At 28.0% G+C, this 24,258-nt stretch overlaps 2 protein-coding genes across 2 annotated transcripts in view; one reads left to right on the top strand and one right to left on the bottom strand.

Moving 5' to 3' along the window:
• The window catches only part of LOC107444271 (uncharacterized), a 79,529-nt gene that overhangs the window by 32,735 nt on the left and 22,536 nt on the right, over window positions 1-24,258 (bottom strand). The window lies entirely within an intron of this gene.
• The window catches only part of LOC107447032 (esterase E4), a 40,384-nt gene continuing 29,696 nt past the window's right edge, over window positions 13,571-24,258 (top strand). Inside the window, exon 1 of the mRNA XM_043051829.3 lies at window positions 13,571-14,288. Coding sequence (XP_042907763.2) covers window positions 14,070-14,288 — 219 coding nt within the window. The 5' untranslated portion in view covers window positions 13,571-14,069. The remainder of the gene's footprint in view (window positions 14,289-24,258) is intronic.

Here is a 24,258-nt window from a genome sequence, read left to right as displayed (position 1 = left end):
TTTCTAATTCTAAGTAAATCTAATTTCTTCTTAAGTAATGAATCATCTATTACTTAAGAACTTTTAGGCGAATGGAATTTATGTCATTATGTGTCATTGCGGTGACAACTATATAAAGTTTCTCAACTCTCCCTGGACTAGAGTGTACAACAATGGTGGTCATAGCATCCTACTACGAACGCGGAAATCCTCGGTCCGAATTCTGACGAAGGCTAGCGAACATCTTTCGCACAGATTTCTCTTTCCACGTGTCTTTAACTCAAAAAAGAATCTATGCTGTTTCAATTTTGATTTTCGAATTCGACTATTATTTGTTCCGGAGCTATTTTGAAGCATTTTTGCACAATTTTGAATAACCCTTTTTTACAGTGCATGGACCAGTTAAAATTAAGAATCAACTTGGAAGCTCCATCTTTGAAATTCAAACTCTTAGAACTGCTTTTGCAGTTCCTATCGAATCGCTTCGCAATCCGAGCTCACTTTGCTAGCTGATAGTAAACTGTTGTATTTTAGACTAGCTTTGCATGAATGTTGATATAAAGCTAGTCTACCACCCCGTTTTTTAAATTGACATTCTGAAAATATGAAACGCATACACCCTAGAAAATCTTTCATTTATAAACATTTCAGTACAGGCTGTACAAACATGTTTCCACAGTGCATCTAGTATATTAATCCCACAAAACATATATCGCACAGAGCATATTAGTATATTAATTACATATTACCACAATATCAGTAGTACCTACAACCAGAAATAATTTGGCATAACCGGAAAACTAGTTTGACGATATCCTTAAGACCTCGCTAAAAAGAATTGTACTTATCTCATAAAGGCAAAGTAAAAAAAAAATTTTAAAAAAATAGAGAGAAAAATATGAAAGTAAAAAAAATAAATGAATAAAAATAAAAATTTGGTTTGATTAAAATTTCAATAATTCACTAGCTTTTTTTATCAAAAGTAATCATTAATGCAGTATTCGACGAACTACTTTAAGAAGAATACAATAGAAATTTAATCTTTTCAAGCTGAAAAATATAATGCTAATCATTTTTTTTAAAAATAATATTTAAATATTTGTCTTACTTTTTTCCTCGATGACAAAGTTTAAGAAGGAAAGGGAATCTATAGGAAGTGTAACTTTACCTATTACTAATTAGCCTATTATTCGTATATTGTTTATAGGTTAAGATGCAGAATAGGGGGTTATCGATAATTTTCGCTCAAACCCCGTTTCTGGTTACCACAATTTTCTTTGCCTTCAGTGACGTCACCTTCGGGTAACAGCAACTTTAGTATACTGTTAGATGATTCATTTTTGATTTTTTCCCACATATATTGATTTATTTTCAAATAGCCAAAGAGAGGTCTCCCTAATTGCAAACTATTCGCGATCGCAACGAACTATAGGGGGCGTTGTTGTATGAGACGCATACCTGCGATTTCTATATGAACCGTCATTCAGTTACTCTGGAGACGTCGTTAATGTAGCGTGTAGCATTGCAACGTTCCTTCTTTAATGTGGCTTATTAAATTTAAAAAAAGAAAAATGCTTGATCTTCTTTCTTGTACAACCGAAAACAAAATGGTATCTCTTTTTATTAGAGAAGGAACATCCAAAACACATCGGAAAAATATTTGTACATTAACAGAAAAAAATATGTATATTCTTATAAGAGTTAAAACCTAATGCCCGAGAAATAGTATTACTAAATTTAATGATATAACATGAAAGGCCCATTTAAACTTTACATTCTATAGTTTTAAGAATCATATTAGTTCAAAAATTAAAATGAACAAAAAATATACATAAGCCTCATAATTTTATGAAATTTAATTTTGTAAACAACGTTTTTTGACAACAATTTTTATCAAAAAATTTCAAGTTTCAATAAAAATCATTATTTAGAAACTAAGAAACGTAAAATAAAGAATGCTGACGAAACAAAAAAAAAAACAATTCTTTTTTGTCGCCATTTTTAGGGCTACGAATATTCGTCTTTGGGATTTGCCAAAAACAAAACAAGATGCAATTTTATTTTTTCAGGAGGGAAATATTTTACCGAAAAAACGAAAATGTACCAATTCCCACAACATAAAACTTTATCTTGGCAAACGTACGTTTTGGAAATGTTATTTCATTTGGAATCTTATTCATCAGAGTTCATATGGCGATATGATTGTTTTGAATCTATGCTAAACTCTATATCGGCTCATTTTCCACCGAAATCCAATTAACTATTTTGATTTTAAATAAAGTGTTTTATTTTATGAACTGTCGCAAAAATTTTAAGTGTAGATTGGCGGCACTTAAAAACCGCCAAATCTGTAGCGGCGGTGGCGTTAATACGTCGTAAGTACCGAATTTTTATTCCATTCTTTTCTGAATCATATTATTTCAAACATTGGAATATACAAGAAGTATACATAAACACATAATGTTATACCATTTAATTTTTCAAAAGTATTTTGAGAACAATTTTTATCAAAAAATTATAAACTAAAAAATGGAAAATAAAGAATTCTTAGGATAAAAAAAACGATTTTAAGAATTCTTAACATTGAAATAAAAACTTTCATATTGTTTCTTTTTTTATTATTCTTATAGTTCTTAATCAGACGTAAAAAACCATTCTGTAGAGAACCACCATCAAATGAAAAAAAAAAAATATTTACAAGCAAATTTTTTATTGTAAAAATCATTGCACTTACCTGATTTATGATTCCCGGAGAATTCCAAAATGATAAGTTCCTTGTTTGAAAACTTTATTCTCAAATAATAGATACATAGTTTATACCTTCATTACTTTTAGATAACATACTACACAGCAAAATTTTATAATTGATATGAATTTGAATATGTAGCTAAAAACAGAATTAATTAAGATTAAAATTAATTAAGAATCAGCACAAATGGCACTATTTCAAGTAACTTGGATAATTTTTTATTGTTGTTTTCCGAATTATATGGATACAGAAATATATAGTACTATTCTATAACGAAGAAGAATATGCTATAACTATTACAATTCTGTATGTTCTGAATTCATATTTATTCACTGGAATGACGAAAGCAATGTTGACTTCACTTTAATTCGTAATGAATTGAAGACAGAAGAAATGCATTTTACCTTAATACAAACATCTGTAACAGTATCCGAAATCGGAAGTCATCAGTTGCAAGTTTGTTGATAATGGAAATTAAAAATTATTGAGGAATTTTTCTTCAAATGTTTAGCGTGTTCTGTTCCTGAAAGATTTACTAATATTCTGGAGATTTTTTTCAAGTTCTTCGGCCTTTTCCTTAGGGAAATTTTGTTTCTTATTTGCTGCTAAAAAATGGCGTCTGATTCAGTCAATGACTTTGATGGAACTAAATGAAAACGTGATAAATTAATGTCTGATATTTACAGGCTCCCGCTAGACGGCGTACTCGAGCGTTGCGATCGCGAATTACCCGTTTATAGATATTGTTGTGTGCTTTTCTTTTCATGCTTGTGTCTACCCACTCACTTAGCTGCCAACGCGAAAAAAAATTCAACTCTTTATTTCTGCAATGAGAAAACAATTATCCCTACTTTGCTTAATAATATATTTTTTTAATCATAATTAAATATTTAAAAATAAATAAATCCAAGGAATCAAGGGAAGTGTCAAAAAGAATTGTAAAACCGTCACGATTTAAGGGGTAGTAAAAAATAAAAGACAAAAAATAATGGAGGTCAATGATTATTTTCTACGTTTTTATTATCTCTGTTTCGTTTCTGCGAGCGTGGGAACTTTCAATCGAAATTTTGATCACTTTCCAACTAGCTAGCGCACCGAAATTTTCACTGGATTTCTTGTCCTGATTTAAGCCTCTAGCCAAATAGAAATTTATCATCATTGGAGATTTTAATTGATTTCTAAAATGACAACTAAAATTTGCAATAGAAGACAGAAAATAATAGAATAAAATGAAAATTTTATAAACTTTCTACAAGCAGAAATTTTTCTTTTAATTTTCGTCAGACCTAAAACAAAAAGTGTATCACTTTCATTATAAACTTTTATCACCACCGAAAATCCACTCACGCCTCTTTCGAACGTAATGCAGCCAAAATTTTAATTTCAAGTCCGATATAATAACAAAATCATTTTCTATTTAAAAAAATTCGTTTTCAGATTCATTCATTTTATTTTTAAATAATAATCTAATTTCAAGCTTTTCCATTATTAACTCCTACTCACTTTAATTTTATAAGCTATTTTGACTCAATGCCAAAACTCCAAAACTTTTACTTTAAAACCATAATAACGATAATTCGGAACAACAACATAAAAACGCCAAAAACTTCAAATCTCTTAATCGAGTTGAAACGGAAGAAGTCCATTTAAGCTACTCTAATTGTAATCCAATCTTTTGTGTGAAATGAATCAGTGAATTGACTAAAAATTATTGCAACCTCGACCCGAAACTCCTACTAACAGTTCACCTGCTATAAATTACATTTATATAAAATCGGCCAACACACTGACATCGCTTGTTTTCATAAAACACCTTTACGGGTAATTTTCTCGCATTATTGCCAATCATTTTTGATGGCTATCTTTCTAATCGATGATCCCTGGTCAGTTAAATGAGTTTTTCCTGTACCTTTCCGCGTTCCGCTTCACAACTTCCACGATTTGCTTTCCATTATTAATAGTTATGTTTTTTTCAACTGGGTTTTATGTATTTTTAGACTTTACGAACGGGACCGAGATCGAAAAGAAGATACAGAGTTGTTTGAGATAGTGGTATTGCAGTTCTTGAATAAACTAAGACACGCAGGTCAGAGAAATTTTAAGATTGCTAAAGATTAGATGCACTTTTAAAAAAGTGTCAGTTTTAGGCAATTTTATCCTGAATTTATTTATAATACTTTCACGAACTAAATTTTTTCGTTATTGGGCTTAAATTCACGAAGCTTTTTTCGTTCTAAATTTGACTTAAATAATTATTTTTCTTTTTTTCATAATTTGTATCAATGGAAGCAGTAAGCACATTTAAAATGTTGAGTGGTTAATGTATCTTGTTTTATTTCCAATTCAAGTTTCAAGTTTCAACCAAATTAATGTATCTGCTTTATCTGTATCTGATTATGTATCTTGTTTTATTTCCAAATCAAGTTTCAACCAAGTTAATGTATCTGCTTTATCTGTATCTGATTATGTATCTTGTTTTATTGATAATGTATCTTGTGTAATGTATCTGTAATGTAATGTATCTGATAATGTATCTTGTTTTATTTTCAAATCAAACTTCAAATTTCAATCAAGTTAATGTATCTGCTTTATCTGTATCTGATAATGTATCTTGTTTTATTGATAATGTATCTTGTGCAATGTATCTGTAATGTAATGTATCTGATAGTGTATCTTGTTTTATTTTCAAATCAAGTTTTAAGCAAATCAAGCTTCAAGTTTCACATTATGAAGGAAAAAGAGTTAAGTTGGTTTAATTAAATTAATATAGAGATGCCAAAGTCAGAGGATGAGCTAGATTGGTGTTCCACCATAATTCAACCAATTTTCGTTTGCATGATTTTCATTGGACAGTTTGTATTCCTATCCAAATCGAAACATATTCCTATTGGCCGCATCTGCACTTGACTGGATTTACCGTGGAGAGATAAGTGAAGTGACATTTCCATACGAAAAGTTATACATTTTAAAATTTGAGTGTAATGCAAAATAATTCATTATAAACATTGTTTATTACATACTATAACAAATTTTATTAAACTGGCTAGAAAACCAATAATATTAAAAAAAAAAAGTCAATTTCTATTTAGGTCAACAATGAACAATGTTATTTATATGCATTTTGAAGTTATAGTTCTTATGCGACTTCCAACAAGGTTGCGTTAAACGTTTAACGCTACATTTTTATTGGCCGGGAAATCACGTGGTAGGATCCAGTTTTCCCTCATTCATTTCCATATTGTTTTGGTTCTCAAAAGCATAAAAATAATAAAAGTAATAAAAGTATTGTTTTTCTACAAATGTTTTTTTAGTTTGTTTTGATACACATATAATTTAATAGGATAGTATTTTTTATTTTCAAATTTAGTGGATAACAATTGTAAAAAATGAGTGAAAACAATCCCACGGACAATGCGACGGAGTTAAGGTTATGTCAAGGTACGTCTCTTGTGAATATCAATTGATTGTTAGGTTTTCTCTTCTGAAATTACATTATGACGCATTCACATACATTATTAATACAAATACATTTTCCATGGCGAAACGATGAGGCAACCACAAGCACTTCCACTGGTTCAAGAGGTCCACGAGGGAAAAATGCACCATATTACCGTTATTACAGAGCACGGAAGCGAGCGTAGCAGGAAAAAGAGTCGTTGAATAGAACTAGTGATCCTTCTACGACTGCTGATTCTTCTACAATTAACGTCGCAGGTTACGAAGTTTAACTTCTTCCGCGCGGAGGGACTCCACGCACTATTTTTTTTATTAAATAATTACACTTTTTTCTCCCATATAAAACTAAAATTAATTAATTAAATTTAATTAACGAATTAATATTTGAAAAAACTGTATTAGCATCAAGTATCCCCCAATACAAGTTTCAAAAAATGTACTTAAACTTGAGTAGATGAATGAAAAGTATTTTATTAAAGATTGAAAATTTGAACAAGATATAGGGAGAGAGCAGTAGATATAGGGATACAAGATATAGGGAGGAAAATAAATAGTAGGAATTGAAAAAAAATAAAATTTATTTTTCTCGTGTGTGATTAAATAAAAATTAATAATCATGTATGATTAATATTTTTAAGCAATAATTTGCATATTTGTTACAACTTTTTCAGCTTAAAATTTTTATTTGTTTTCCTGGGATGATTTTTGAAGGTTGAAGTTCAAAGGTGGTTTGTACTACATAAAATATAATCCAATCTTTGTAATTTTTTTCTTTTTAAATCTCACTGGCATTAATTTTGGATTACTATTATACATCAAAATAGGAAGCGAACGATTTAAACATATCTCGTTGAAAAAGAAATGAATCCATAGTCACGTACCACTGCGTTTATATTTCTATCAAAATAAATAAACCTTTTACTTGTCTATCAAACCGGTTTTTATAGCAAGATCTGAAAATTTTGCCACTTTGTGAAATATGACTTTAAAAGAGAAGTTACTTTAACTGATAATTTGCATGAACACACAAAATGCTTCCACACTGATAGAATTTTCATTCTAAAACTACTGAATGTACTTTTTTTTAAGATCTGTCAAAAATAAAATTATGTTCTCCTTAAAAATATGATGTTGTACTTTCCTTTTTAGATTTGTTGAAAATAAAATTATGTTCTCCTTAAAGACATGATGATGTACTTTCTTTTTTAGATTTTTTCGAAAATAAAATAATGCTCTCCTTAAAGACATAATAATGTATTTTCTTTTCAAATCTGTCAAAAATAAAATTATGTTCTCCTTAAAGACATGATGATGTACTTTCTTTTTTTAGATTTGTTGAAAATAAAAGTATGCTCTCCTTAAAGACATGATGATGCACTTTTTTTTTTAGATTTGTTGAAAATAAAATTATGTTCTCCTTAAAGACATGATGATGTACTTTCTTTTTTAGATTTCTCAGAAATAAAATTATGCTCTCCTTAAAGTACTTTCCTTTTTAGATTTGTTGAAAATAAAATTATGTTCTCCTTAAAGACATGATGATGTACTTTCTTTTTTAGATTTCTCAGAAATAAAATTATGCTCTCCTTAAAGTATTTTCCTTTTTAGATTTGTTGAAAATAAAATTATGTTCTCCTTAAAGACATGATGATGTAATTTCTTTTTTAGATTTCTCAGAAATAAAATTATGCTCTCCTTAAAGTACTTTCCTTTTTAGATTTGTTGAAAATAAAATTATGCTCTCATTAAAGACATGATGATGTATTTTCATTTTAGATCTGTCGAAAATAAAATTATGTTCTCTTTGATGATATGATGACATCCCCACGATTTTCGTTTTTGATCTATCGAATATAAAATTATGTTCTTTTTTTCAGTTTATTTAAAAGAACACAAATTAGAAAATTTTTATTTATATTTTTTAATTATTTTCCCCTTTATGAATTTCAATAGTTTCTTGTATATATTTTTAAGCATTTACATGATTTAATGCCTATTTGAAATGTATATACGTCACGTAGTTTGCGCTGGAGCAAAAGTTTATAAGTTTTGTCAGATACATACGATAGCCTTATTACGATCGTAATTGAAATCTTCAGACTTCCGATGGCAACAACAATTAACTACTTCAGAAGAGGGCGTCACTTAACTGATAATCTACTCGCAAAATCAGATTTTCCGCCAAAATAATAATTCATTCATTATCCTGAACAAGCGAATGAATCGGAAGCTTTCAGTCGTTCGTGCGATACAGGTATATGCAAAAGCATTTCCGGACCGAGGAGAACCGCACCTCACATCCGCCAACTGCGAAAACTGGGTCTCTTTCCATTTGCCAAAAAACACGTGAATGAGTTACACAAATGCAGAACCCACGATACAAATGTGGTTTTTGGGAGTTATGGGGGAAGAGGCTTTTTGGGAAGAAAAAAAATGTCGAAATAAAATCGTTGATACTATACTAGCAGTTGTGACAATCTTACGTATTTCCCTATTTAGCTTTTACCTTACTTTTAACTGTAAAAAAATTTTTTGATACCGCCAACTTTTTGTAGGATTGCTTTTCAAATAGTAATAAATTTATAAGAGTTTATTATTTTTCCTTGCACTACTTTTTAAACAACATTGTAAAATATTACGGTGTAAAGTACAGACATTTTCGGTGCATCAAACGTAAAATCCATTTTATCACAAAATCCATTTTTACCGTAAAATTCATTTTTAACGTAAAATAGCCATAGCCATTTCTACCATAAATTTTACAATAATATTTATTTCATTAGAGTTATTCAGCTATTAAATGGAACGATTTTTTGATACAGACAAATAACAATTTATGCAAGCTTTAAAATTTTCCTAAACAGCACTTGATTTTAATTTTTCAGACAGATTTCTTCAACACAACACGGTATTACAAATATGCTTAATATTACGGTTCAACGTGAAGGTGGTCCAAAATATCTGACAATGTACAATTCCATCTTTTCTATATTTTGAGTATTATATTAAACAATTGACTTAATTTTTTTTTTTTTTTGAATTAGCCATTTTCTTAAATATATGATGTTCATGAATTTTGTGGATTTAAAGAGCAAAAAATTCTGATGAAATTACCTTACTACATGAAAATGACATTTCTGGTAAAGGAAACCATAATTCTGATAAGCCAAAATATATGGTATCTAAACCATTCATTTGGGAGTTTTTCCGTTCTTAAGCTAACGGCTTAAAGGAAATTCTGGTCTTCAAAATTATGGCTCTTATTTACCACACATTAGTAAAAACTACAAAACTGAAAAATCCAAAACTGAAAAAGAAATTTAACTGAAAAAACAGTTTTTATGCCATGCTCTTATGTAAAATTACCAAATTTTATCACACATTACAAAAACCATATTTTTTTGTTAATTTTACCTAAGAGCTTCGGTAAAAATTACCGGAGTTTTTAGGTGTTCCTATAGGAGCAAGAAGCACGGTAAATTTTACCATATTCTCGTAGCTTTGACCAAACATTTTTCTCTGTGTAGTAAAAGTGGCTCCAATTATTAAACCGTAGACTATTTATACCATGAATCATTAATTAAAATTAAGTATTTCTTTTAAAGTAGATATATGTATATTAAAGTTAAGATTACATAATAAAAATATATTAAAAAGTATTAATAGTTTATAATAATAGAACATTTTTCATCAGTTAAAGATTAATTCATTTAAATAGAATATAAGATTTGAATTAACAATGAAAATAAGAGAAAACACGTAAGCTCCAAATATTTAACTATCACAAAACTGTTTTTATTTCTTTTCCAAAAGTAGACCTGGAAATAACCAGTCGCCTTGTGGCAAGTAAAGGTAAAAAGGTGGTTACTTCATTAAATTAAACAACCGGACACTTGTTGCCATCTTTTTTTAATTATTATTATTGGGCATCCAATTTTCTGGAACGGTGAAGTCAAGTAAGTATGTTCAACTAAATTATTTTGTCGAGTATTTATATTATAATTATTGTTGAATTAACTTTTTATAGCCGTAGATTATTTCCAATATGATTTTGTTTGAAAATATAATTTTATCCAAGAAAAAAAAAAAACAATGTCTTTTAAATAAGTAGGACCTATCGGTATTGAATTCATTGGGTTGGAGGAACAGTGGCTACTAAGTTAGTAGAGTCTACCGGCCATTGGCTACTAACTGAAAATTTAAATTTTCAGGTCTATCAAAAAGATACATACACTCAATAAATATAAATAGTTATAGATTGAATGACTTTTTATGCAGTACATTTTTAGTTATGCTTTTGAATGAAAATTTCAGACTCAGTAAGCATGAATTTAACCCGGTTTCTTTTTTTTTTCTTGTTATGAAATATGAAATAAAGAGGATTCAAAATTTGTAAACAAGTGAAGTAAAGATTATAGTTTTAGTATAATCATGTAAAAAGCAAATTTCAGCGAAATTTTGATGTAAAAAGCAAAATTATTGCACATTTTTAGTCAAATTTATAAAATCAGAAGAAAGTCTTAAACTCCATAAGACTTAATTTAAATAAATAGAAGAAAAAAACGATGATTTCGTTTTCTAATGTCTTCAAATGTTCAGGGGAAAAAAATGAAATTTACTCTTAACATTAGTATTATTCGTGCAATATTTAATTAAAATCTGTTATTTTTATTCAATATTTATTTTTAACTTGTCCAACTGTCTTTAAAGTTTTTCTTTACAGTTTTATTTTCCTTATCATACTTCCAAATTCTTCATGTCTTGATAAATAATAATTTCGTTTCGATAAATAATAATCCATTTCGTTGGGGTTGAAGTAAAATAAGAAATTAAACTGTATGAGTGACAGACATTTATTAAATATGCAGAACTATTAAATAATCGCAAAAACTTTTGAGGAAAAGTGCTATGGCGTAGCAAACACCACGCTGAGATCTATTTTTAATGAGCTAATAGATTAGATATCATTAGAAAACAAAGACTTATTATCAAAGACTTAGATATCATCAAAAAAATTTGTTTCCCATAACAAGATTTTAAAAACATTATTTCACAGATAACGTTTAAAATAGTTATAAAAGCAATGGCGTAGAAAACATCACGTTGCCATCTATTTCTTTGCAATTAAACTAATCGATTAAATATCATTTAAAAAAAGTTTAAACATTATTCATTATTAAGCTTACACGATTCTCATGATGGCAATATCATTGGATCACATTGCCCAAACATTTCATTTAACCCCCGGGATTTGAACTCTTGTCTGACTGAAGGGAATCCTTAATGATTCCCTTCAGAAAAATGAATTTATTTCAACCGTCTTAACCCTTGTAAAGCTATACGTTCGTATTATCCTTATTAAATCAGTTACTAATAAATATTTTTGAATAATTTCTGTTTCATTTTATTCATTGAAATCTGTTTTATGGAATTTAGCTACCAAAATGTTTTTTGAGTACATATAAAACTTGAACTTTGGAAATCTTTTAACTTTGAAAAAGTTTTAAAATGCTTTCAATTTTTAAAATTTAAATTTCGATAACTAATATCAGTAGAACACATTTCAATGAATTAAATAAAATAAAAATTATTCAAAAATACTTATTGAATTTAGCTACCAAAATGTTTTTTGAGTACATATAAAACTTGAACTTTGGAAATCTTTTAAATTTGAAAAAGTTTTAAAATGCTTTAAATTTTTAAAATTCAAATTTCGATAACTAATATCAATAGAACACATATCAATGAATGAAATAGAAGGAAAATTATTCAAAAAATACTTATTGAATTTAGGTACCAAAATGTTTTTTGAGTACATGTAAAACTTGAACTTTGAAAATCTTTTAACTTTGAAAAAGTTTAAAAATGCTTTAAATTTTTAAAATTCAAATTTCGGTAACTAATATCAATGGAACACATATCAATGAATGAAATAAAATGAAAATTATTCAAAAAATACTTATTGAATTTAGGTACCAAAATGTTTTTTGAGTACATACAAAACTTGAACTTTGAAAATCTCTTAACTTTGAAAAAGTTTAAAAATGCTTTCAGTTTTTAAAATTTAAATTTCGATAACTAATATCATTAGAACACATTTCAATGAATGAAATAAAATGAAAATTATTCAAAAATACTGAAAAGTATGGTCAAAACTACCAGAATATGGTAAAGTTTATCGCGTTTCTGGCTCTACGGGATCACTGAAAAAATGGTAATTTTTACTGAAGCGTTTTAGTAATGACTGCTGGTAAAATTAACAATAAAATATAGTTTTATAATGTGTGCTAATATTTGGTAAATTTGGTATTTTTATCTCTATAACTTAGATCCTGGCATCATGGCATGAAACCATTTAAATGGTTAAGTTTGCTTTTCAGTTCTGCACTTTTTACTAAATGTGTAGGAATTAGATTTGTATTTTTGAAAACCAGAATTTCCTTTAGCCGTTGCCATATGAATAGAAAAATATTCTACTACTTTATACTTTATTACTACTCATATTTTATTATTTGATTCCAAAATTATGGGGGGGTTTTTTTAATCAGAAGTGTCATTACCATATTGTACGATAATTTTAAAAGATTTTTTTTCGCCGTGTAGTTTTTTTAAATTTATGAGAATTTTAAAAAATATAAAATATTGCACCACGTAAAAAATAAATTAATTATTTCACAATAAATTTCGTTGAAATTATAAAAATAATTACATTATTTATTATTATATATATATATATATATTTAAAATAACGAGAACGGCATGTTGCTGAAACTTATTTTTGGAACTTTCGTGCGAATTGCAAGTAGGCACTTTAATTTACTTGGTATTAGAATTTGATTGCTTTCAATTTTGATTACTTTCTTTGCGAAATGTTCCCTAAATTTAAGAGATTTCTCAAATTAGTTATAAAATATATTTTAGTAAACATTCGTGCGAATTATTACAAACTTTCAATTGTTTGTTATTAGAGTTTGATTTCTAGCTTCTTTCTACTTTTATCTTTCCTTTGCTAAATGTTTTTTCAAATATGACTTCTTGTAATAAAGGAATTAATTATTTAATAATAAGTTTCATAATCAGCTAATAAAGACTGGCTGATAAAAAATCATTAATAAATCTTTTTATTAAAAAAAAAAAGACCAAACAAAAGTGTGACATCATGTTTCCGAAACATATTTTTGTAAACATTCGCACGAGTTTTCATAAATTTCGTAAAGAAATTCGTAACAGGTGGGCGTAATAATTCCGTCACAGGTATGCTGGTCCCTGCATCTTTCTATTCTCACAATAATGTTTTATCTCAAAGCTCATAATCCTTTTCCCCGCCAAATTTAGGTCGCCAACCCACAACCCTACACCGTGCAGGAGTGGAAAAAAGGTTCTATTATTATCGTTTGGTCGAACAAAAACTTCACCGCACGTGCATTTAGTAAGCATAAATGAAGTAGCCTCAAGGCAAGATTGATTGATTCCTCTCTCTCTCCCTATCTTTCTCACCTTTCAACATCTTCATCTTCCTTAAAGAATATTGAAACTCTTCATAATTAAAAAGAAAGTTTCAGATTATTATTATCTCAAGTTTGCCAGTTGAATTAGTTTTTATTTGAGTTGTTCTGAGCTTTTTTTACTTATCGTTTGCTTTTTAACATTTGTATTTGATTGAGAGAGAACAGGTGATATTTTTTTTCGTAAAGATGTGAATTTTCAAATTTCTACAAAACTTTTAGTTTAGTTTCAATTCCGTACTGCAGGTTTTTATAAATTAAAATAGTGCCAATTATTTCGAACATTTGAAGCTGATTGTGATTACCAAACTGTTTTCAAGTTCAAATTACACTGAAGTCTTGTATCATTAGTTAGATTTTTGGAAATATTTTTAATCAACATGTTCTACGCACAGAAACTTAATATATTTACAACTTTCATCGTCATCTGTTCCCTTTTTTGCTTTTGGAGTGTTCGAAGTCAAGAATATGGAACAACTTTGACTTTAAATCAAGGTTTAGTCATTGGAAGAATTCTAAAAACGTCAAACGGACGTGATTTTTATGCTTTCCGAGGAATACCATATGCGACCCCTCCAATAGGTATCCTAAGATTTAAGGTAAATTTTTCTGCTTCAATTTTTTCTGTTATGATGTTTTATAGTTATATATCATAGTTTCCTTTTAATTTATTTCAGTATCGATATTTAAATGCTTTGATGTTCTGAAACTCAGTTTTAATTTCTTTATAATTTTACTAAAAAAATATGCAAACAAGGCATTTTTAGAAAAATAATGATTATTAATCTTAGTCATAAAAATAATCTTAGTTTTTATTGTTATGAATATGTTATTGAAAATTTTAAATATAATATAGTAACTACATCAAATGATAGAAAAAAATATGAACAGGAAAATCAATTTTTTTAATAACATCAATTTTTTGATGAATATTCAAAACTATCACTTACAAATCAGTATAATAAATATGTTACTTATTAACTAATATAAAATTCAACACAACAATAATAAAAATTATGAATAATTTTATCGAATAAAAGCCATTTTAATAAAATTTAGCATTGATTTCGAACATTCACATATTTATATAATAAATATTTATTGGTTAAGAAAGCTATTGAAATTTATTGTTTACATATTTATGCAATATTAAGGTAAAAATATTGAAATCAACTTATATTACTATATTATGCCATTGAATAAAATAATAAAATTAATAAAAAATGTATATAAATTTTTATTAATGTAAAATTAATAAAACACTTTATGCAAATTATTATTAATAAAATTTTTGTATAAATTATTATTAATAAAATTTTTTATATAAATTATTATTAATAAAAAATTGTATACAATTTTTCAACGTTTATATAACATTTGTTATTGAAACATTTAATGAAAATTTTAATTAAAAAATTTAACTAAATGTTCCAATTTATATAATTTTTTTATCAGCCAAAGTCATCCGCTTAGCATGAAATTTAATTTCGAAGTTAGTGTAAGGAATTACTCAACTAATATGATATTAATTTAAGTAGCTAATAAACTATAAAGACTGTGATAGAGATATCTTTGATCTAAAAAAAATTACACTTTATATATTTATGCAATAAGAATTGGTAAAAATATTGAAAATAACTTAAATACTACTATTTTATACCATTGAATAAAATAATAAAATTAATACAAATTAATATATAAATTTTTATTAATATAAAATTAATGAAACATTTTATATAAATTATTATTAATAAAATTTTTATATAAATTATTATTGATAAAATTTTTATATAAATTATTATTAATAAAATTTTTGTATAAATTATTATTAATAAAATTTTTATATAAATTATTATTAATAAAATTTTTATGTAAATTATTATTAATAAAAATTTTATATAATTTTTAACGTTTACATAACATTTGCTATTAAAAAATTTAATGAAAAATTTATTTAAAATTTTTTTTTACTAAATATTCCAATTTATATGACATTTTTATAAGCCCGACTAATCCGCTTAGCATGAAATATAATTTCAAAATTAGTTCAAGGAATTACTCAATTAATATTTTATTAATTAAGATAGTTAATAAATTATAAAGACAGTGATAGGGTTATCTTTGATCTGAAACAAATGACACTGAAAAAATACAATAAACTGTAATAAAAATAATAAAAAGCCATATAGCTATTCCGATACTATAAATAAATGTCTTCATCAAAACTAAAACACAAAACAAAAAATCTCATCCCTCTTTGTCTTGTCACTGAAAATGATGCATGTTTCGAAGAAGTTGTAAGTCTTTAAGCCTTTCTGCGCGTTCTTACAACTTTTTTCAGCATTGTTAATCGTAAGCTATTATAAATACATCAAAATTTCTCAATAAAACGCCAAATTAAATTATGCGTTTTGTATGTAATACTCAACTTATATAATATTATTTTCGTCTTTTTTTAAACAATGGAATTGTTTATAGAATATGATCATTATTGGGAATGATGATATTTTATTTATAAAATCAATTAAAGACAATGTAAAATGAAATTGCTGTAAAAAAAAAAAGTAAGATAAGTATCACAACCAAATGGAGTAAGAGGATCAGAACAAGTAAAAACTGTAACGACTAGGTAGCAGATTTTATGGAATAGTTCTGATTATAGGAATTAAATTAATTGTTTACAGTTATAAAACAGTAAAAAATTATAATATACATTTCTGATCTTAAGAGAATTAAATTTAATTTCCTTTAAGAACTAAAAAAAAAAGCTAAAATTTGCTGATTGATTAAGCATAGCGTAATTTGCATAGGGGATACCTGCAAGTAAAGGAGTGTGGGTATCTCGATTCTGATTGATTGTTGAAATGCGGCATTTGTTTACATTAACAACTGTTCTTTCCATTCTATTTTGAAAGCCAAGCCTGTTAAATATCAACGCTCTTGAGTGACACATTCTACATTTTTGCTCAAAGATTCTTTCACAAGAATTTCGATTCTTTCACTATATATTTCTTACTTAACACAAAAGCAAGCACAGAGTCATGTAGAACACAAACAAACTAACTATGCATCGAAGCTGCCAGGTACACAAATCAAAAATATATCACGGTTACAATAAAACATAAAAACAAATAATAAATCTAAGTTAAGTAAAATGTAGACCACACTGTAAAAATTTCTCGGAAAAAAATGGTTAAATAACAATTTAGTGAATGGTTATTTTACCATATTTAATCAAAACAGTCAAATAACCGTAAATAAAAAGGTAATCAAACTGTTAAGTTTGTGAAAAATTGTTTATTGACTGCTTTCACCTAATACGGTTAAACAACCAGAATCTTATCTCACCAACTAGAACCACCTAATGAAGCTACTTAATTCTTTGCACCTGAGTACATATCAGGTTGAGTAAAAAGTTTTCCGCCAAAGGGAAATACCTCCGTGCTAGCAGCAGCCATTGCCGTGGTGGTTAACTTTTTTTGAAACGGGCTTTTGTATTTTAAAGCAGAAAGTTGGAACTACACAACTGTGTAATTTGTTTGTCAAAACTTTATCATCTTGTGCACCAAAAAATTTCTTAAAAAGGAGCTATCACGTTAACAGATCAGACCCATTATGTACTATGAGTTCCGAAATAAACTAGGTGTAACTGAATGCCACAAGAAAATGTGTGAAAGTTTAGGTTTCAATACTGTTTCTTATGAGGATACAGTAAAAGTTTGGTTTCTAAAGTTTAATACTGGGAATTTCAACATTGAAGATGAACCACGTTCTGGCCGCCCTATTGAGGTTGATTGTGGCCAGTTAAAGCAAATTATTGTTCAAGACAGAAATTTTCAACACGAACTATTGCGTTAGAGCTTGACATTTGCCAAAAAACAATAGCAAATACTCTCAAACGCATAAATCTAACAGTTAAGTTTAACCGTTGAGTGACTCGCGAATTGACTACTGAAGACTAGAGCAAGAGAAAAGCGGCCTGTTTGGTTCTGCACAGAGATCAAAGAAAAGAGGACGTTCTGGACAGAATTGTGACCTGTGATGAAAAATGGGTATACTACAACAATACTAGCCGTAGAGGAGGGTGGTCAGCATCCGGGGAATCCGCAAGTTCGGTTGCAAGACGAACGCTAACTAACACGAAGGTCCTTCTCCGTATCTGGTGGGATTGTCGTGGAATTATCTACAAGGAGTACCTTAAAAGCGGGTAGGCTATCAACAGTACAATATAGAGCAATATGCTAATCAAAGTTAGCGATGCGATTCGCGAAAAACGAGAAAACGAGCTCAGAAGGAAGGTGATTCTCTTTCATCAAGATAACGCTTGGCCACATGTTAGTGCAATGACCGGCATGACGCTCCACACGTTAGAGTGGGATTTGATGCAACATCCACCATACAGAACAGACATGGCGCCTTCGGATTACTATCTGTTTTCAAATCTGCAGCTGCATCTTGATGGCACAATCTTCCGTTGAAATGACGAGGTCATAAATGAGGTCGATTGCTTTCTCTACTCGCGCACCCCCCCCCCCAGTTCTTCGCAGAAGGGAATGAAAAGTTGCCAAAACGTTGGCAGACTATTGTTGATTTGAATGGAGATAACTATTCTCATTAGCTTTGCTGATTTTTTATGTGTTTGTCATTTTTCAGGATTTTTTTTTTGGCGGAAAACTTTTTACTCAACCCGATATCATAGCCGAGCGGGCTTATCCGTCAATCTCATGACCGGCAGAACTGGAGTTCGAGTCCTAGTGTTGACACCACAATATTTCTTCCATTTCCTTCAATACATGAAAAATTTTCAGTGTCCGGCACTCTCCAATGCCTATTACCTTACGGAATGCCGAACTCCCATGTCAAGTTAAATAATTAATTATTTTTTACTTTTATGAAAAATGCTAGTTGTAAATGGTTAAAAAAAAACTATATAGTTTTGTATTCGTGGTTTTATAACTGTACTTTTTGTAAATGTTTTCAAAACCATAAAGGAAAAAAATGGTCTTTACCGTAATTTTTACGGTTAATCGGATGGACAGACAGCTTCCAGTTATTTTACCATAATTTTAAAATAAAAATTTTAACAGTGTAGAAATAATTATATTTCAACAAATTCGATGCGTTATACAGCGCTGTATTTAAGTAACTTCACGCTAATTAGCATTCTAACTCATGTGAAGAAACTTAGCTGAACTATAATATGTCATTTTGCCTATAAAGAGCTAGATCTGACGTCATATGTTGCATGCGTAGGCATCAGTGATCTTCTTGAAGTGCAAGTACCCAAATGATTTTAGTGATTTGTTTACTTGTATAAAATTCTGAGTGTTAAAAGAAAAGAATTTTTTCAATTCTAATAATTTTAAAATCTTATAGCAGTCTTGCATTTTTCTGAAGAACAGCAAGATGTCGTCAATCAATTTTTTCTCTTGAAATTAGTTTGAACAAGAAAATGCTTATTTTTCTCTAAATTTATATAATAATATTTTCATTCAAGCTAAAGGCTGCTAATCATGATTTTATATAGATCGTTCAAAACGAATACCATTGCTTAAATCGATCATTCCTTTTCTTTCAGTGCGATTAGATTTATAACATCGTTCAAAATGCAGCCATTAATGGAAACATGGTATCAAACTTTTTAAACTTAATTGCACGTAATTATAATTCAATTTACACGAAAACATGGTTCGAATATTCTGAAAGGGTAGTTTATTTTTTTATTGAATTCAAATTATAATGGTACTGAAGTTCATTAAAAACTGAAAATAAATGTTTAACAAAAATGAAAATTTTGGTTTTATATAATATTTTTAAGAAAAATTATTAATTTTAAAGTTGAAATTTTGTATATATTTGTCTCTCAATATTGATTTCATCATATTTGATTTAATGGGGAGAATACAATTTTAAAAATATAAGGTCCTAGAAACTTACATTTTTGAACAAATAATTTTAAAATATAGAAACGACATTTTTTGACAAAAAAAAATCCCTCAAAAATTTGTAAATAATAATCTTCAATCATTTTTAAATATAACAATTTTTCATGCTTTTTTATCCAACAACTGTTTAAAAAAATGCATATTAGATAAACAACTAAGTCAAGTTCATAATATGCATTTGATCGGTCTTAAGTACTACTAAAAAAACGAGGGAAAAAATTTTGCATGGAGAAAAAAATCCTGAAAAAATTACGGTATTGCACGGTAATGACATTTCCGATAAAGAAAACCATAATATGCAGTATTTAAACCACTGTATACAGTCAACTAAAATATAAAGTATTTCACCTATTCATTAGGTAGTTTTACAGTTCATATGGTAACGGTTCACCTTGAAATCCTGATTTTCAAAATTATAGTTTTTATGGCATACATTTCGTAAAAAAAACAAAACTTCAAAAGTATATTTAGGAAAATATACGGTTTTTAAGTCATGCTCTAAGATATCATGATAAAGTTACCAAATTTAGCCACATATTATAAAACCGTGTTTTATTGTTTTTACCAAAATCTTTACCTAAGCGCTTCGGTAAGAATTACCGAGCACTTGGGAACACTGTAAATTTAACCATATTCTGCAAATTTCGACCATATTTTTTTTTCTCCGCCCACGTAACAACTGACATAACAAAAAGCATATTGCATAAACAAATGTAAACTCAAGTTCACAATACGCATTTGATCGGCTTTAAGTGCGAACTAAAAGAACGAAGAAAAAAATTTTCACGAAGAAAGAAATTTTGATAAAATTACGGTATTGCACGGTAATAACATTTCCGGTAAAGAAAACCATAATATGCAGTATTTAAACCACTATATACAGTCAAACAAAATATAAAGTATTTCACCTATTCATTAGGTAGTTTTACAGTTCATATGGTAACGGTTTACCTTGAAATCCTGATTTTCAAAATTATAGTTTTTATGGCATACATTTCGTAAAAAATACAAAACTTCAAAAGTATATTTAGCAAAATATACGGTTTTTAAGTCATGCTCTAAGATATCATGATAAAGTTACCAAATTTAGCCACATATTATAAAACCGTGTTTTATTGTTTTTACCAAAATCTTTACCTAAACGCTTCAGTAAAAATTACCGAGCAATCGGGAACACCGAAATTTTAACCATATTCTGCAAGTTTTGACCATATTTTTTTTTTCTCGGCGCACGTAACAACTGACAGTACAAAAAGCATATTGCATAAGCAAATGTAAACTCAAGTTCACAATACGCATTTGATCGGCTTTAAGTACGAACTAAAAGAACGAAGAAAAAAATTTTCACGAAGAAAAAAAATTTTATAAAATTACGGTATTGCACGGTAATAACATTTCCAGTAAAGAAAACCATACTATGCAGTATTTAAACCACTATATACAGTCAAACAAAATATAAAGTATTTCACCTATTCATTAGGTAGTTTTACAGTTCATATGGTAACGGTTTACCTTGAAATCCTGATTTTCAAAATTATGGTTTTTATGGCATACATTTTGTAAAAAATACAAAACTTCAAAAGTATATTTAGCAAAATATACGGTTTTTAAGCCATGATCTAAGATATCATCATAAAGTTACCAAATTTAGCCACATATTATAAAACCGCGTTTTATTGTTTTTACCAAAATCTTTACCTAAACGCTTCAGTAAAAATTATAGAGCACTCGGGAACACTGTAATTTTAACCATATTCTGCAAGTTTTGACCATATTTTTTTTTCTCGGCGCACGTAACAACTGACATAACAAAAAGCATATTGCATAAACAAATGTAAACTCAGGTTCACAATACGCATTTGATCGGCTTTAGTTGCAAACTGAAAAGAGAAAAGAAAAAAGTATTTTTGAGTTTCTAAGTTTACGCTATTGTTTTCTTAACTCATAAATATACACTTGCGTTCGTATAGTGGTAATTGCTTATCCGAGTCTAGAGCTCCGGAAATAAATAATCTGAACAATTTAAACGAATATTTTTGTCTTAAAGTCTTATATAAGTGTTCAAGCACAAATAAGCCGAGCATTGTGTTTTGAATCGAATGAAATATATTCTTCAGTTTCATTTTTTAGTTTAAGAAATAGGTTTGACCCTCACCTTGCCCTGCCGACATCGTGATTTGTTGTTTGCACGAAAAGGTTCTTTGTTGTTTTTTTTTTTAATTGGTGAACGAATTCACGATAAGAAATATATAGCTTTAAAATTCGTTTTGATTTACTCTAAATCGTGAACGTTCACTTCCTGCTTGATGTGTAATTTAATTTTTGATAAATAGAAATAGGCATGTTAAAATCATGAGGCAGGTGCTCGTGAAGTGATATGATCAGCGATGTATAAAATATGTAAAATATTCATTAAAAAAATTATTAAGGCATTTGTTTTCGTAAGAGGAAAAGATTACTGAAGATATTATTTGTAATTATTTATTAATAATTGCAATTAAATTATAGTAATTATTTTTTATGAACTGAATTATGAATCGGCAGTGTAGCAAATAACTTAAGCAAATAACTTATAGCAAATAACACTCATTAACGAAATTATATTCAAACTAGCCGCTTTTTATCACCTGCTTCAAAATGACCTTGTACATCATATAAACTTTAATAGTAACCAAGCCGAATGCACTGCACAACTATATTTAAATTCTAATTCCTCAACCTCTCCTCCAATCCTAACACCTTAATTAGTTTTAAACAATATATAACCAAAATTTCTTCTCCGTCGCGCTATTGCCTTGATTTTCTTTTTTTTTTAACTATTTTTAAGAGATGTGCGCTATATAGTAAAAGTTTTTTTTGTATTAAAGTTTAGTAACAACTTAAAATTCATCCGACTGTCATTAAATCACACGAACCATTTCAACAGAGTAGGCAGCAGAAATATCAAAATTCCCATCTCAATCGTGAATAGTATATACACCCTTGTGCAAATTAATTGAAACAAACTCAATAAATTCAGAAAACTAAGAGAAAATGCTATTTCATTTAAATTTATACAAACTCAAAAATTTTTGGTACATAATATGATCTCCACGACACTTTATTAACACTTGGACGCGATTTGGCATGGATTCCACTAATTTTTTAGTCATTTATAATATTTGTGTCCTTGTACCACTCATGAATTAACGCCGTGATTAGAGCTTCTCCATAGTTGTACAGTCCATATTTAATAGGCGATTCTTGCATATGGCCCAGAGATTCTCAATTGGGTTGATATCCGGAGAGTTCCCTGGCCATTCCAATGTCTCAATTTGATTCTCAGACATGAATTTCTTGACAATTTTGGACGTATGGCAAGGAGCTGAATCCTGTTGAAAAATCCCTGTTCCATCAGGGTATCGTTTCTTCAACTCTGGAACAACTTTGTTTACCCAGAATAGTAATATACTGCTCAGAACGCATCATACCGTCAATAGGCTGCAAAGGTCCAACCCCATTGTAACCGAAACAACCCCAAAACATCTTCTTTAAAAAACACGAAAAAAAAAGTTTGTTTCAATTAATTTGCACAAGGGTGTATATACATATATATATATATATATATATATATATATATATATATATATATATATATATATATATATATATATATATATATATATATATATATATATATATATATATATATATATATATATATATATATATATATATATATATATATATATATATATATATATATATATATATATATATATATATATATATATATATATATATATATATATATATATATATATATATAATACATATATTATATATAAGTATTTTATATAAATTATTTTATGTGAATTATTAATTTTTTTATGAGATAAAAAGTACAATAAAGACATTTGGAAGTAAAATATTCATATTTTAAAATTTGTCTTAAAAAGAGGTATTTAATTTTTTTTCTTTTTGAAATGAAATATTTATCCTTTAAGAACTGCTTTAATGCCGTCTTACAAATCAACGAAAATAGGCAAAATATTCATTAAAATATAAGAATTTTGAAATTAATAATCTTCATGAGACGAAAACTAAATTAATGGTCAAAACTTATTAACTTATCTTTAAAATGACGTTTTTTTTTCGCTATATTAACGCAGGGTTTGCAAACTCATTAAAATTCTTAAAAAGTGGTAGCGAAAGTAAGAAAACCAAATGTTTCATAAATTTTAATTCACCACTAAGCTTTAATACTTCCAAATAAATAATTGCAAAATTTAAGACTTTGAAATTTTAATTTCAAAGAAAAAAATTAATAAAAAGAAATTTGTAACATTTTTATTATGATATAGTATGTATTTTATTATAATATATATTTTATTATAATGTAATATAAATGTGGTACACATTTTAAAATTTTTGAGGACCGTGTAAAACCTGTAATACTGTTTCTTAAATAATTAGAAATCGTAATTTTTGTTAGATTTGAAAAAGTTTTTAAAATATTTGCAACCTTGGTGGCTCAGGGTATAGAGCGCTAACCTCACTATTAGGTGACACAAGTTCAAATCTCAACAATGGCTGGTCGATACGAAATCAGCACCCGGATATCACCGAACATAGTGCTGACGAC

Source organism: Parasteatoda tepidariorum, chromosome 9, assembly GCF_982258835.1.
Source record: "Parasteatoda tepidariorum strain Cologne lab strain chromosome 9, Ptep-v5.0, whole genome shotgun sequence".
NCBI classification, from domain to species: domain Eukaryota; kingdom Metazoa; phylum Arthropoda; class Arachnida; order Araneae; family Theridiidae; genus Parasteatoda; species Parasteatoda tepidariorum.
The sequence above is the reverse complement of the archived record's forward strand: the minus strand, read 5'-3'. Positions and strand labels throughout refer to the sequence as shown.